This window comes from Gymnogyps californianus, chromosome 11 (assembly GCF_018139145.2).
Source record: "Gymnogyps californianus isolate 813 chromosome 11, ASM1813914v2, whole genome shotgun sequence".
Taxonomy (NCBI): Eukaryota; Metazoa; Chordata; class Aves; order Accipitriformes; family Cathartidae; genus Gymnogyps; species Gymnogyps californianus.
This window is the reverse complement of record NC_059481.1, coordinates 8,322,069-8,338,018: the sequence shown is the minus strand read 5'-3', so window position 1 is coordinate 8,338,018 and position 15,950 is coordinate 8,322,069. Positions and strand designations below refer to the sequence as shown.

General features: G+C 36.3%; 1 protein-coding gene across 1 annotated transcript in view; it reads right to left on the bottom strand.

Moving 5' to 3' along the window:
* ADAM10 (ADAM metallopeptidase domain 10) overlaps positions 1-15,950 on the bottom strand; it is a 51,396-nt gene that overhangs the window by 9,235 nt on the left and 26,211 nt on the right. The window contains exons 4-8 of the mRNA XM_050903024.1: positions 15,299-15,457; positions 6,826-6,929; positions 5,223-5,369; positions 3,943-4,035; positions 1,975-2,158 (exon numbers count right to left, since the gene is read on the bottom strand). Of these exons, the coding sequence (XP_050758981.1) occupies positions 1,975-2,158; positions 3,943-4,035; positions 5,223-5,369; positions 6,826-6,929; positions 15,299-15,457 (687 nt within the window). The remainder of the gene's footprint in view (positions 1-1,974; positions 2,159-3,942; positions 4,036-5,222; positions 5,370-6,825; positions 6,930-15,298; positions 15,458-15,950) is intronic.

Genomic DNA, 15,950 nt, shown 5'->3' with positions numbered 1-15,950 from the left:
CTGTTTTAGAATAGCTATTAAGAGCTATTTAGGGCTTTCACTGCATGGACAAGCCCTGATTTCATCATACCTGTAGTACAAGACTAGCAGGGTGCAATGTCCAAAACAGGTAGCCTCAATCTACATCCCATTTGGATTTCACTAAGTAAAAAAAACCCACAGTGAAATCACAAGAGATGCTCTCTCCTAGTATGAGCATTTATATAAAATGCCTAAGATTAGCTGTATATCCTTGTCAGCAAAAGTGACTCATTTTTCCACTGTACAAACTAAAGCTGAAAATGCTTTTGATGTGTGGGTTAATCAGACCCATATTTAGAAGGTCAACAATCAAGTGCATCATACTCACTGTTTGGAAAAGTCTCAAAATTGTGACTTTAATTTCACCAAATTTTTCCATAACTTGAGTTTGTACTGAGGCATTATCAATATTATAAAATTCAGCTATTCTACTGCTAACAAAAATGGTGTCTAAAAAACACTCTAAAGAAGTTCACTTGCTTTCTGAAGTAAAATTTCATCTTAGTGAAACATCTCATTTAACCTATGTCAGTATGTGCATTAAGGATGAAAATCTCTCAAAGCAACTTAATTTTTCTCAACTAAATTTAGTTTTGGAAGAAGTGTTTATGGAATGCACATTCCAATTCATCCTGTGGTTGCTCAGTCTATACACTAGACAAGTCATCACAGACCCAGTTTCTTATTTACACAGGCCACTTGTGTATTATTTTTCCTGTGGTTCTTCCACAGTCACTAAGGTTAGTCCACACAGGTCCCTCTAAAATACCTACTACATTCATGGGTCCACTGATCTGTTACCCCTCTGAATACTCTACTAATGCTTATTTGAGCATTTTAATCTCTTGAAATCAAAGTCTAAGAGACTGTCGTACCACAACAGTTTTCCACATAGCTCCAGTACTCTACAACCAACATGTGCTTTAGAGGAAAGTACAGCAGTAAACAAAGTGAGGTTATAACGTATAGCTACATCTCATAAATGGTTTAATGTTTCTTCCACAATTACTCGAATTCTGTTAAAGCTCTTGATAATGTTCTCATAAAAGTATCCAGTTTCTTGCAAAGTCTCATAGAACCTGTTGTTCTTCAGCCTAATTCCTTATTATATAGAAATCACTCAAGGGAAGAAACAAGGGAAGACTATTCCTTCTGAATTTCCGATTTTGATTTCTGTGAAAGTTTCCACAATTTGGAATTTGTGCTGAGCTATAAAGAATTTGTATTCACTCTAATTTAGAGACTAATAACTTTCAAATATATAATTTTATAAAACTAATACATCCTATAAAACTAATACATCCAGGACAAACATCTCGAGGTGTTGCACACAAAGACCATTGTTTGATTTTTTTTTTTTTTTTTTTTTTTACATCAAGAGACATACTTCGGACCCAAAATACACAACTAGATTGAAACTAATGAGAAGCAGTCCAAGAAGAGTCACACAATAATTATTGTGGTATCTCTCAGAACAAGATCTCACTGATTTTATTTAAAAAAAAAAAAGCTTCCAATACTACCTAGAAAACCTAAGGATTCTGCAGTGCAGTTCCACTACAAAATTCAAACTGCATAGTTGTAAGCTGTTTACATATAGCAGAAATACTTGTTTCTTCTGTCACTTTACTGGTCACTCATACCTGTCATAACTAGAAAGCCATCCAAGTAATACCACCTTTGTCTAACAAAAGAAATACATTTTTCTTTATTGCTCACGTCTTGTTCATCAGAAAGACAGCAAGACTAATTGAAGTGACACATGATATGCCATTTACACTTATAAAAAAATTTAAAAAAAACCATTAAACCATACCTAACCAAAATTGTGAAAAGTTGGTTATGAGATTTTGTCTGTTTGCTGTCAATTTAAATGAAATACTTTCTACCTTTCTTCTTTGTACCTACCTACAATATCTTATCTCATAGCGCTGAAGGTTTGGATATAATTACCTGAAGGGGCTCCAACCCAAGCCAGACCAAGGACTCCATCATCAAAATCACGGTCTGTAAACACATAGGCCAAGCAATAATCATCATGATTCTGTTCTGAGTTCAGTTCCAGAAACTTCTCCACACCAATGTTAGGAAATCTGAAGGGATTGGAAGAGTCCTTCTCATCTACAGTTGTGTTAATCTAAAAGTAAGTTGAAACAAACTGTCAGACATGATTCATTTTCACTTGACTTGTAAATACCAGCTAAGAGGCTTACTGTTGTGTGATGGGTGGACCCTGGCTGGATGCCAGGTGCCCACCAAAGCCACACTATCACTCCCCCTCCTCAACTGGACAGGGGAGAGAAAATAAAACAAAAGGCTCGTGGGTCGAGATAAGGACAGGGAGATCACTCACCAATTACCATCACGGGCAAAACAGACTTGACTTGGGGAAAAATTAGTTTAATTTATTACTAGTCAAATCAGAGCAGGATAATGAAAAATAAAACCAAATCTTAACACACCTTCCCCCCACCCCTCCCTTCTTCCTGGGCTTAACTTTACTCCCGAATTCTCTACCTCCTCCCTCCAGCGGCGCAGGGGGATGGGGAATGGAGGTTGTGGTCAGTTCATCACACGTTGCTTCTGCCGCTCCTTCCTCCTCCTCAGGGGGAGGACTCCTCACACTCTTCCCCTGCTCCAGCGTGGGGTCCCTCCCACGGGAGACCATCCTCCATGAACTTCTCCAACATGAGTCCTTCCCACGGGCTACAGTTCTTCATGAACTGCTCCAGCGTGGGTCCCTTCCATGGGGTGCAGTCCTTCAGGAACAGACTGCTCCAGCATGGGTCCCCCATGGGGTCTCAAGTCCTGCCAGCAAACCTGCTCCAGCGTGGGCTCCTCTCTCCACGGGTCCACAGGTCCTGCCAGGAGCCTGGTCCAGCGCGGGCTTCCCATGTGGTCACAGCCTCCTTTGGGCATCCACCTGCTCTGGGCATGAGGACCTCCACGAGCTGCAGGTGGATATCTGCTCCACCATTCACCTCCATGGGCTGCAGGGGGACAGCCTGCCTCACCAGGGTCTTCACCATGGGCTGCAGGGGAATCTCTGCTCTGGCGCCTGGAGCACCTCCTCCCCCTCCTTCTTCACTGACCTTGGTGTCTGCGGAGTTGTTCCTCTCACATCTTCTCACTCCTCTCTCCAGCTGCAATTGCTGTTGTGCAGCAGGTTTTTTCCCCCCTGCTTCTTAAATAAGTTATCCCAGAGGCACCACCACCATTGCTGATGGGCTCGGCCTTGGCCAGCGGCGGATCTGTCTTGGAACCCACTGGCATTAACTTTATGGGACATAGGGGAAGCTTCTAGCAGCTTCTCACAGAAGCCACCCCTGTAGCCCTCCCCGCTACCAAAACCTTGCCACGCAAACCCAATACATGTTGTCAATACCTTGTTATGTTAAATAGTTACAGATGTTGCTAAAGATTTATAGGCCTTGACAAATTACCACCCCAATATTTGGAAAACCAAGTTCTACAACAAACAAAGAATTGCATTTGTGTAGTAAATCCCCACTCTCTTATTTCCTTCTTTTTCCTTTCCATCAGTACCCAAAAGTTTGTATTTATCCTCTTAAATCACCGCTTTTTGAAGGAACTTTCAACCTGGAGAGCCATTATCTATTTTAGTATTAAAGTTCTTGGAGAGCAATACAGTCTATTCTCTGCACAGTCAACACTGCTGAAACATAGGAAGTTGATTCCTATAAAAATTGACTACAGCTTAATAACAGAAGTATCAGGCTTTTGACAATAAACACTAAAACCAAACCAAATAAATGGGTTAGGGAACCATTTACTACAGAGACACTTGTGTTATGAAATTGCTAACAATAAATGGTTACAAGTGAACAGCAACAGGACTTTTGAAAAATACAGCCTCCAAGCAATATCAGTGAAGCTAAAAGTATTTCCAATATAACTTACTCTTATTCTTTTCACCATGAAGCTGATGTTACGGATTCCTGAGAAATCTGTTGACTGGTAAATTGTGTCAATCGCTTTAACATGGCTGGATATCTGTCAAAAACAAAAGTATCTGCAGTTCAAAGATCTATGCACTATGCTATAGCTAATCTGAAATAGCAACAACTGCAAGGCCTATACTTTTACATATAAGATATTGTGCTATATGAACTCTAACAGGCCTTTCTAACCAAATGCTGATGGCAAATAATGGAAATAAATCACTACATAACCTAGTACCTACACTGCCACCATGCCAGATAACACCAAAGTATTTTACCATTTGCTTTTTTTTTTTAAACACATAATTCTATCAACTATTCAGATACCCGTTTGTGATACTCATTCGATTCATTGCTATGATAAGATATCACTGTAGTTAAAATTGTATTCAAAGCACTGTATATCTTTTTTTGAGAAAAAATTTACTTGTTACAACATTATTCTTTCATTTCTGGTAAAACACAAATGTGAAAAAATTGATCGTTTACCCTTTTCCAAGAGCACATAGAAATGCTAACTCACTGAAAACCTGATTTTGAAGGTGACTTCAGAGCTTTGGAAAATGTTAGTCAAATTGAATTGCATATGTACAGTGCGATGAATAAATAGTAAAAGTCAGATTTGCAAGTGGCAGTGAAAACATACTTCTCTTGAAGTCTGAAGTAACATGCTAGTCATATTTTTAGCAAATGATAGCAAAACAACCCCCACCCCAACCTTTTTCCAGTTAATAGTATATTGACAAATGAAAAACATCTGCCTTTAGTTGCCACTGCTTTTTTAACCTTCCACTACATTAGACCCTACAGGAACAGATCTCAGTGTCAGGAGCTCACAGTTTTTTGAACTAAAATTTCAAATGGAAGGCTACGCAAGTGTTAACACAAAGGCTTGGCAGACTGTCAAACAGACTAGAACTCTTCAGGAAGTATTATTTTTCTGAGTAAGAATTGAGAAAAGTCAGACTGCAAGTCTTGCTCAAAGGTGCTAAACAAACCAGAGCTGCCATTATTAGCTAAAGAAAGCACAAGTGCCCAGGACTTCTGTCACAGATATATAGCATCTTCTTAGTGAAATAAAAAAAGCTCTTTCAATAATGTCAAGATCACTGTAACAAATGAAACAAAACACTCTAAAGTAAATAAACAATAACATACACAATTAAATTACAGGAAATTTATCAGAAATACACAAATAAAGTAAAAGCAGATTGTTTAAAATAAAAGGATTGGAAATACCTGTGCAATTACAGCTTCCCTTGTTCCATAATGCTTGTAGAACAGATGATCAGTCTGAATATACAGCTGACATGTATTTTTTTCAGCCTGAGTGGCACGCTTTTTTCTTAAAAGCTGTGGACCATTGTTCTTAGGCTCTTCAAAAGGCTTCTATATATACACAGGAAACAAATATATTGATTTTGTAGATCTACATGCTGCACTAGATGACCTAAAAATAGTGATGAATTTTTCTAAACACACTCCACTAATACAAACAGATTTTCATTCTTTTTCTTTAACCTACAAAGTTTCATGAATCTTGAATTAAACTAAGTATGTTATAGCCAGTTTTCAAGTATGCCACCTATTTTTAATGATATCTCAGTCAAACCCTTCTGTGCGTTTCATTTTATATTACAAAAGGCAGTCAATGTGAAATATATTTTTTCATTCATGTGATCTTTGGAATTTTTCTTTTTCATAATCCTTTTTTAAGATGAACAAACAGTTTGTAGATCAGAAAAAAACACCGCTGTGGGACTTAAACACACCTTCGTTAACACAGGTTATTTCACATTGTAATTACCTTGGTCAGCTACCTCGGCAAACAGAAATACTTAAGCACTTCAGCATGGAACAAATGGTACACTAAACACAAAATTAAAATAATGCTCATTAGTCAGAGCAGTATCTGCTAACACATTTGCCTTATGGTATTCACTGGTTGATGGCCCACTCCCTCCATGAAGTTTTACAAGTAAATTTTTGGGAAAGCATGTTATTGTTACCAATGCTGAATTGTGTAATACTGTTGATAATTTCTGGAGTCACAGTGTAAATCAACTTTAAGTTGCTGATGCTATTTAACAAGCCATATTGCACAGTTTTGTTGGCATATACTTAACTGACACCACAAAATAATGTCAAAACTTGAAACAGCTCAGAACATAGCTAACACTAAGAGAAACTCAATAATTTACTGTTGGAAAGTGTTGGAAAAAAAAAATTCAGTTTCATGACAAGTGGTGCAAACCTGAAGGCAAAAATACTGCAGGACTCTAAACAGGTACGCAAGTCCCTTCCATAGACCACTTACCTCCTATTACAGGCAATCTGTAGCATGCTGCAACCTCTTTAATCTTTCAATATTGCTAGTAAGACCCTCCCACTCATATCACTTCATTTACCACTGAAAGCACTCAGATACTAGAAGTGTATTTTCAAGTTATTAACATAACTTGAAAATCTACAAGTTATTACTCTTTAAGGACCAATATATTACTTAGAGATCAAGGGATCTTGAAACTGTTCCTTCTCAACTTCAATAAAGTATATTCCTCATCTCAAGCTTGATTTCCACATCCATCTAAAATTCCAATTGTTGAAAAATTTGAGATCATGTAGGATTCATTAAAACTATGAGCTAGCACATCTACACTGTAGAAGCAATGAGAAAAAGAATTTAGAAAAATTATGTTAATAAGAAACCTCTAGCAATAATTTCAGTACATCACAATGTTGATGGATGATGACTGACCAAAAGTAAAAGAGACAAGATACAACAAATAGAAAGTTATTACACTAATTTCTAATCAACATAATCCATTAGCCTGTGTTGTACCTCTGTTGTTGGTTCTTCTATACCAGTCATCTGGTACTTCTGCATTCTTTCAAATACTGAATGATCTGCACAACCTCCTTGTGGTCCATATTTATGTGGATATTCTAAAAAGAGGAAGGCCAGGTTGAGTTTTCAAATTCCAAGTACAAGTGCAAAATATGGCTGTATCACTGCAACTTACTCAGTTTGTGTCCAATATTGCTCATGTAGTTTGAGGGAAGCATTCTAAGATTCAAGCTTTATGCAGCTGTCTTTTTTTCATTAAACATTTCTACTAAGATACATTCTTAGTTTTACAAACAGAACAAAAACTGACAATTGCTTCTTCACATTGTTTTCTAATAGACAGCAAAAGAAAATACGATGAGCAACGTCTAACATAAGAATGAGAGCTATTATCTACACATCTGTACTGATTAGCTTGAACTAACAGGAGCCTTAAAAAAAATGAACTCACAATGGAAGATTATTAGAGATCAAGTATACTATAGACTGCTTGGATAAGAGAGGTTTTTTTATTTTACTTGGTAAACTAAAACTAAGAAACTTTGCTAACATTTTTAGAGGATTCTATTACTTTATTAATCTTCCACGGAATTTTTGAAAATTTTTATATTATGCAACTTTACCAATACATAAGAACTGAAACTCTTAACGATTCTTGGTTTCAAACTCAACTCTACAATTCTAGAATTATGAGTTTGCTAGCAATTTTATTGACAAGGTGAAAGGCATGATTTCCATTCTGGAAAGTAAATGCTACAATTAAGGATAGCGTGTGTATGTGTATATGTGTATGTGTAGATTTAAAACTTAAGAGAATTACTGACTACAAAATTTACAGATATATTTAAAACTTACAGGCAAAGTAAAACAAGACTGAAAAGAAACATTTTCATCACCTCCTTACTATAGCTGACTGTTTAAATTTTAAAAACAAAACTGCAGTACTATCCAGGTACACATCAGTTAAACATGCTGGAGATCCAAACTAGCTCAGTGAGAATATCATACAATTGGCTGCTTATCAAGGGTAATTCTTTCAATACTTGTCAATGCAGATCTCATTGCACACATGAATGTGCTTCAGACACATATGGTTAGGTTTTGACTGTTAGTACCTATTGGAGATTTGTAAGCAATCTGTACGTGCAGAAGGTTCCTCTGGAGATGAGAAGTACTGAAGGGAAGAGGTCTTGCCCCTTCAGTTCCTCTGCAGATTGGATCCCATGATAAACTAGTGCCCCAGTAAGAGATAATGGAGTACAGATTATGTGAGCCACATATGTAAATACTTAAGGAACCAGTTTCTGTAGGGCAAACCGCAGTTTTACCATCATCTCAACAGGGTACAGGTTTTGTCAGAAACATGTGAACTTTACCAAGGTTTGTTGTTTTTTTGGGAGTTGTTGGTGGGTTGGTTTTTTATGATTGTTTGGGTTTTTTTTTATGGAAGCGTGAAGATCCAGAATTACAGAGTAAATGGAAGAGACACACAGGAGTAGATTTATAAAGCTTAAGACCTGGCACCACATTATATGCATTTCAGGTGATTTTACCCTGGACTAGCTCTAGTCTGGTTCTGTGGAGTCAAAGCCTGTTAGCAGTTGGAGCACAGAAGATGCACTCTTGGAGTATGCACTCTGGTATAGCTTCATCTGACAGTTGTCTTAAATTACTTTGATTCTCATACCCGTTTCCTGCAGTCATACTGTATGATACTGCTAAACTATTTCAATATATAAGCCCAACTTGCTTCAGATTTTCTTCCTATATCATTAAGCTCTAAATTTCATATTTCAATCATTAAAAGCTGGGGGGAAATTAAATAGCAAACATGAATTTTAAAAAAAAAAATCATATCCTTGGCATACAGCTAAAGTTGAGTTCTGAAAAAACCCAAGCCATTTAATAGGACTTTATGCTGCAAAATACCCAAAGACCAGATTCATTGGACCCACTGATAAGCTTAAAAGGACTGATCAAGAAATAAAAGCAGTCTTCCAACTTTCATTACTCTCAATCACACATATTTACAAGTATTTAAAGAGGTCATGTTTGATACTGGTTTTTTAAAACTAGTTAATGACAAATGAGGCTAATTTAAACATAGTTAACAATTTTTTTCAAATTGGGTCCTTGTCCAGGTACGAAGTATTTAACTGCAATTGTAAACTTTTCTTAGTGTGAAAGAACCAGATTTAATAAACAGGCTTCTTGGCAAAGAAAGTTTCAGCCTAAGAGTAATTGAAAGATTACAGTTGGGTGTAAACAGTTATTCATTATCTCAGTAGCAAATTAATTTTATCTACTGTAAAGGTATCCAAGTACAGTATTGTATTTCAAAACTTATTTCCAGTCTGAATTTTAGAGAAGCTGCTCCAACATACAACAAAATAACTTTTTCTTTGGTCAACTTTATGTCTACTCTATTTTGACTAGTGTTTGCCAACAAGATTATTAGCAAAATCTTGATATTGTGTGGGAGGTAATTTGTTTGGATTCTAATAAGGTTGTTTCTTTAAATTCAAAAGAAAAAAAAACCTTTTGAGAGGTAACTACAATGAATGTGCAGTACTTAGGTTTTTGCAAAAATCCTAGACTTCTGAAGGAACCAGTATTTTCCTTTCACTATTTTACAGAAATGTTCATGAATTACTGTTACTAATACCTTGTAAGTTTATTTAATGATTTTTCTGCGTATTAGTTTCCCACATTTCAATTTCTAACACCACACAAATACCATTTTTGAACTGCTGTCTCATCACATTCCTCCCAGTATGGTTAACCCTAGCACAGTGCCAGAAGAATTACGAGAGAGAAAAAGAGAAAAAAAATGCTCTTACTGTAAGTCACCTCACCCAATTTGATTAGCAGTGTAGTGGAACACTGGCTTTGCTATAACCAGTATTAAACAAAAAGAACCACTCACTTACTGTTGAGGTCATCTGTACTTTTTGGGATCCTGTTTACTATCACTAGATTGGAGTTAAAAGCAAAGGATTATATCTATAATCCTTTCCTTCTCCATCTCCACCACCTTTTTTTCCTCCCACCATAGTATTTAAAAAAAAAAAAAAATCTACTGTATTTAATCTAACTAAAATTCTCATTACCCACTACCTGATTTCATGCTGCCGACCACTTATCTCTGCGACAAAAGCATGCTATACAAGGGCGGGAGTAATGGACAATACTGCCTCACCATCAGCATACTTCATCTACATAAAACCATTGTAACTTTAAAGCAACTCCTGCAGGTGGTAACTGCAGGAATCCACAGAAATTAACTGGAAACATGACTGCACAGCATATTTTGCACCAGCACAAAACACCATTTTCTGCTATCACCACACTTCTATTCATATTCTGTGGCATTATGACAATTGACAGAACAGTATTAGAAATAAATGCTCTCAGGGCATTACACAAAATAAGCAGTCTTTCCTCTGTATCTTGTTTCTCAAAGAGGTTAGGAAATCCCTTAATACATTTTTAATACTGACTGCCTGCAATTCAAACAAATATTTCTCACTTCAAAAGTAATAATGCAGTAAGAAACACTTTAGAAGCATCACAGTTAAAATTATAAAGAATTGAACATGAAACAGTCTGCAACAGCAATTGCCAAGGTTTTGCATGTGCTGGAAAAGACAAATCCCCCATGGACAGATTTGAATCCACCCTGCTAAACACAGGAGGCAGGTAATATAGGATAGTTCACTTTGGAACCATGTCTAGCTTACAAAGAAAGTTGCATACAAAGCTTTCTTTTGATAAATGCTGCATTACCCCCAAACCGTGAAGGCACTGTTCCCTCTTCATCTTTTGAGACTTCCTATTTCCACCATCCACTGCAGCAGTTCCATTTCTAGAGCTAAGCAGGAACTACATGGTGTCAGATACTTGGACAGTTTTGACCCACATCACAGAAGTCTGGTCCATGCTCTTGTGATGCTTTTAAATGCTTTGAGAGGCACAGCCTTCTGCCAGCTTTTTGGGATCAAGAGCTTCTTAGCCTATTCCCTACCACAACCCCGTGAACTGATCAAGGGAAAACACATGCCTTTACCATGAAATGATTGCTTACAGTGAATGCAGAATTGAGGAAAAACTAGAAGCCTGCTTTCCACCAGATCTATGAAAGAAGAGTTTAATTACAGGATCAATTCTCTAACTAGAGAAAATCCTCAGGCAAAACAAATACTTTTTCTTTTCCCTTATTGTCCAGTTTCCCATTTTCCACTTTCAATTTTTGTACATCCTGACAGAATGTTAAAAAATAGTAAACAATAATAATGTAATAATAATAAACCTAAAAAACCCCCAAAAATCTTATCATTTCATACCTTCTGACAATGATTTCTTATTCTGACTAGATGGCAGAGCATTATTAATGATATATGCAACTACAGATGCTCAGAATAAGAATTTTTATCTCTTTAAAAAAGGCACTACCTACCACAAAGAGATTCCTGATCACATGAATTTTTTTCTTCTACTTGTCAGTAAATAGTATGATCTGTTAAGCATTTAGGTTAACTACTTAATGGATACTGGGTTTAGGCATCTCAGGCAAGGACACGACATCAAACTTCCATTAAAGATGATGAAAATTCAGTTCTTCAACAGCCATAGAGATTTGCCCAATACTAGCAAAAGCAATAGTGTCAGAACAAAATTCAAATATAAGCACATACAAAAAAATGCTTATTACAAATTTCGTTCTAAGCAGTCTGTCACACTGTGCTCCCACGACAACTGCCAAGTAGACTTTCATTATTAAATCGACAACCACAATATGAAAAAAAGAAACCAAGTTCTCGCTAACAATACATACTTTGCATGGTCAGTTATTCAGCAGATAGGGCTTTGCAAAATTACAAAATACTTTACTTTCTGTTCTCAGTTGTATAGTTCTTCTAAGACCATAAAGACAATTAAATGACCATGTTCATTTTCCTGAAGGTCTGAACAGGATTTTCCTGTCTACTGTTGATCTGAGGAAATACCGATTTTGTATTTTACAGTGTGAACTCAGGGATACATTTGAAGCATGTATGATTTAAATAAAGTAAATATAGTTCCAATGAAATCCTAATCCTTAAATAAAAGTTTCCAAAATATTTTAATGAAAATAGCAATTTGCATCTTTCTAGCACTAAATTATAAAACAGGTTGATCAAGAGTGGTTTAGAAACTAAAATCATTCAACTTGTGTTTTGAGTCATGAATAGAAGGCTGCCTTCCACTGGTCACCACATCCACTGTAACAGACAAAAGCTGCCTTATAAAGTTGACAATATAATCCCCATTTACAAAAAAACCTTTTGTTTAACTACTGAATAAGAACTCATTGAGATGCTAATCATATGTTATATTGTGATTTCTGAAAAGCACTAAAAAGCATATTGTTTCAAAAGACTGAAACATGGGTGTCCAAAAAATATCCCAAATTAAAGCAAAGACAACTTCTTCTCCCAGTCTCTCCTGAGTTAGAAACGTGAGCATTTTTGTTGTTTTTGTCCTGTGTAAGATACTAGTAGTTTCACTCTATTTCACAAGAGTTAGCTTTAGATTAGAGCAACAACAGATTTGCATGCTTCTTTTTATTTTTAAAGCTACTGTAAAACTTAGCTTTTTTTTATTTGTTGTTGGTGGGTTTTTTTGGAGCTGCAGTTCAATGCAAAAATAGCTCTCATGAAAGGCAAAAAAATTTTAGCCTCAAAAGCACTATTCAGAAAGTGACAGAAGCGGTTGTATACTTCAGATATTTCAGACCACAGAAATCCTAGAGGCATCTAGGATACCAATGAAAAAAGTTATACTATACAATGAGAACGCATGCACATCAGACTCTGCACTGATGGCAACCAACAGGAGTGGCACATCTTCAAATAGTGCTGCTTAGACTTAGCTCCAGGAGGGGCTATTTTCAACCATGCTGAGCTAACAGCAATGTTCTCTCACTTGGCTATTTGGAAGCCATATTGTACTATTGCTTTAACGTGGCTCTCTAGAATAGTTTTAGACAATCCCCTATGATAATCTGATTTTGTTTCTAACTGATGGTTTTGATGCACTAGATTCAAGAGGAAAAACAGTGTAAGCCAACATACCATCACCTGAATAATTAAAAAAACCATATCCTGCTCCCATTCACTTTAATAAGACATTAATATGAACCAATTTCATCATTAGCTTTTTCCAGCTCTCAAGCGATCCATTTACTCCTCCAACAGAGATCACTTCTACAAAAACAGCAATACTAACTGTCATAAAATCAAATTATCTGCTTCTTTAAGGTACAGTTCTATTTCTGTCATTAGTTGATAGTGAAGAGAGTATTTTTAGTCATCCACTATTTACAGCATAATGAACTGGGACATGAGACAATCTTCTTGCTTGTCTCGCCCCTTGGAAACTGGGCAAATCACTTTACTGCCTTATGTCCCTTTACTTCCCTCCTCCTCCTCTTTTCTACAACAGGGTTAACAAAACCCTTTGTAAAGCAGACAGTGACTTATTTACAGAAAGTGCTATGTAAGTGGTAGTCCAGTATTCCCACTATCAAGCAGTGAATTGAACTGTTCCGTGAGACCTATAAAACATACCAAAGAATTTAGGAGTATGTGCAAATTATTCACAGAAATGTTGTTATAAAAGATGCATCTTATGGTTTCACATCAGGCTTTTGTAATTTTTTTATTAATTTTCCCCACTACTCTTCTCTTACAGCAGCAAACCCTGTAATACTCCAACAGCAGCTAGCAAGGCAAACTGCCTTCTCAGACTTTCACCTGCAATGCTCTGTAGAGCTGAAAATTAAACGTATGCTGCAACTTCTCTTTGAGAATCAAAAGCAGTATATGGAACGCTATTCTATAAGGTTACCTTATTCTAAAATATGGGTCTTGTAAGCACCAGGAAGACAGACATTTAGTCAGTCAGAAAACAAGTATAGCTCACAATGTATGTAAAATTCAATAACCGGATTCATTCAGAAGCTCTTTAAAATTATGCAACTTCTACTTGATTTTGGGTTAGTAATCATATTTACAGAATGGGGTAACAGGAAGGACAAATGTATCTGCTAGCTCACAGCAATTTTAAACATACTCAAAGACAGCACACATACTGCCACTGAATGTAAAATACAGCTGTATTCCAGAAGCTTTATGCAATTAGAAAAAAAATAAAGAAAATTTGCTGAGTTTTTACCAGAGAAAGATCATTTCTCTTCACTGCATTCATGCAAGAGAAGTAACCAGAGAGAGTATTATGCAATAACCCTCTGTTTTTCACTGGCTTACAGCACAGAGAAAATTATAATATATAAAGCCACGTCACAACCAGAGATTTTCCGCATCTATCTTCCTATTTTTGACATTTCTTTTCACAATACACTCTCATTATGATGTACTTTGAAAATGATTTATACATATATCATCGTGAGAGTGGTTCAAGTCATTTCTAGTGATCTAACCCAAGACTCTTCATCCAATTCCAAATGAGATTTCAAACTCAAGTCTCCTAGAATTTGCACAATGGCCCGATGGGACAAGTCTTTAAATGAAGTTATAGTTTAAACTGATTTTTTAAGCAAGATTGAAGTCCTACATAAAGTTAGCTTGCAACACACAACTTGTTAGCTTCAGTAACCAAAAGGTAATCTTAAAGCGACTCTCTACCAACACCTACTTGGAAGGATTGAAACTTGGAATCACAACTTTATTGCAGTATTTTCAGGGTTCAGCATAAAATTACTTCAGCATCAAATAAAATTGATTTTTATTACAGCTGAAGACTGATCATACATAAAAAGGCAGGTAGAGTGCAGGAGAACTCTCATGCATCAGTTCTGAAGATGTAAAAGTATTCCATGGTACTTTCTCATCCTTCTGGGCATTTACAACTAAAGCTAAGACTTCTGGGGGCTATACTCTTCAAATTCAAGCAGTATTCTCTGTACACTTCCATCAGCTACTGGGTAAAGTGGGAGATACCGGGTGCCACCACATCTTCTAAAGAGCTCTCTAAAGGCATCTGTGACCTACGCATGCAGGGGAAGCTTTTATTTCCCACAAGTACCACCTTCACTAGATGTAGGTAAACACTTAGTGACTTTAATTATCCTTTATTTTCCAGATCACAGGGAAGAACAATCAGTACAGAGCATTTTAAGAATGCATTTTTCAAAAGAAACATGTGTCCATTGAGTAGAAAATACACTGCTTATACACTTAAGCCTGACTGCTACAGATTTCTTTAAATGGCAGAATAAGGAAGACTCACTTTGGTTTGCCATAAATCTCTTTCACACTGTAACTGTATATGAATCACTTCAGGACAGCATGATTCACAGTGTCATACGCAAGCCGAAGTCTCATTTGATGCTTACAAATGGCTTACAGTTTTTGACATTTAATAAACAAAATTCATTTCATCTGTAGCACAAAACAGAAGTACTCACTAATATCATCTTCATGATAAATAACAGAGTGGAACGGTAGAGTTTTGTCCTTTATATATCTCTCTGCTGGCTCAATATAAAAGGTCCCACTGTGAGTTTGGATGAATCCTTCAAATTTTCCATCAATAACAGACCCATGGCTAAGACTTCCCTGCTCACCTGTTAAGGGAAAAAGTGCATCAGTTTTTTTATACCTTTCTAACAGCTTACAGTCCTGTGCAAACTTCAAGCATACACACTACCCAAGGTGTTAAGCAGACAATGCTAAAGCATGATACTTGCATAATTATCCTGATCGTGCACCAGTTCCCAACTGCTGAAAATCTATATAAATTATACAGTAATAAGATTCTGGATAACAGCAGTAAGATATTCTTGCAGAAAGTTTGTGTCTGAATTTTTAAGATTAAGATTATTCAACAGTAAGACATACAGTTATCCCCAAATCGGTTACTAAGTTCAATAGCTTCCTAATCAGGTGCATAAATGACATGTTTAAAAAGCACACAATGAAGAATTCAACTCTGTATTTTAAAGCTGTCACATATACAGCATGTAATCGTATATCCAAGTCCTGTCTTTATACATCTGTTCATACAATTATAAAAAATAATAATAAATCAGAGTGTATACTGAACTTTGAAAGCTTTCA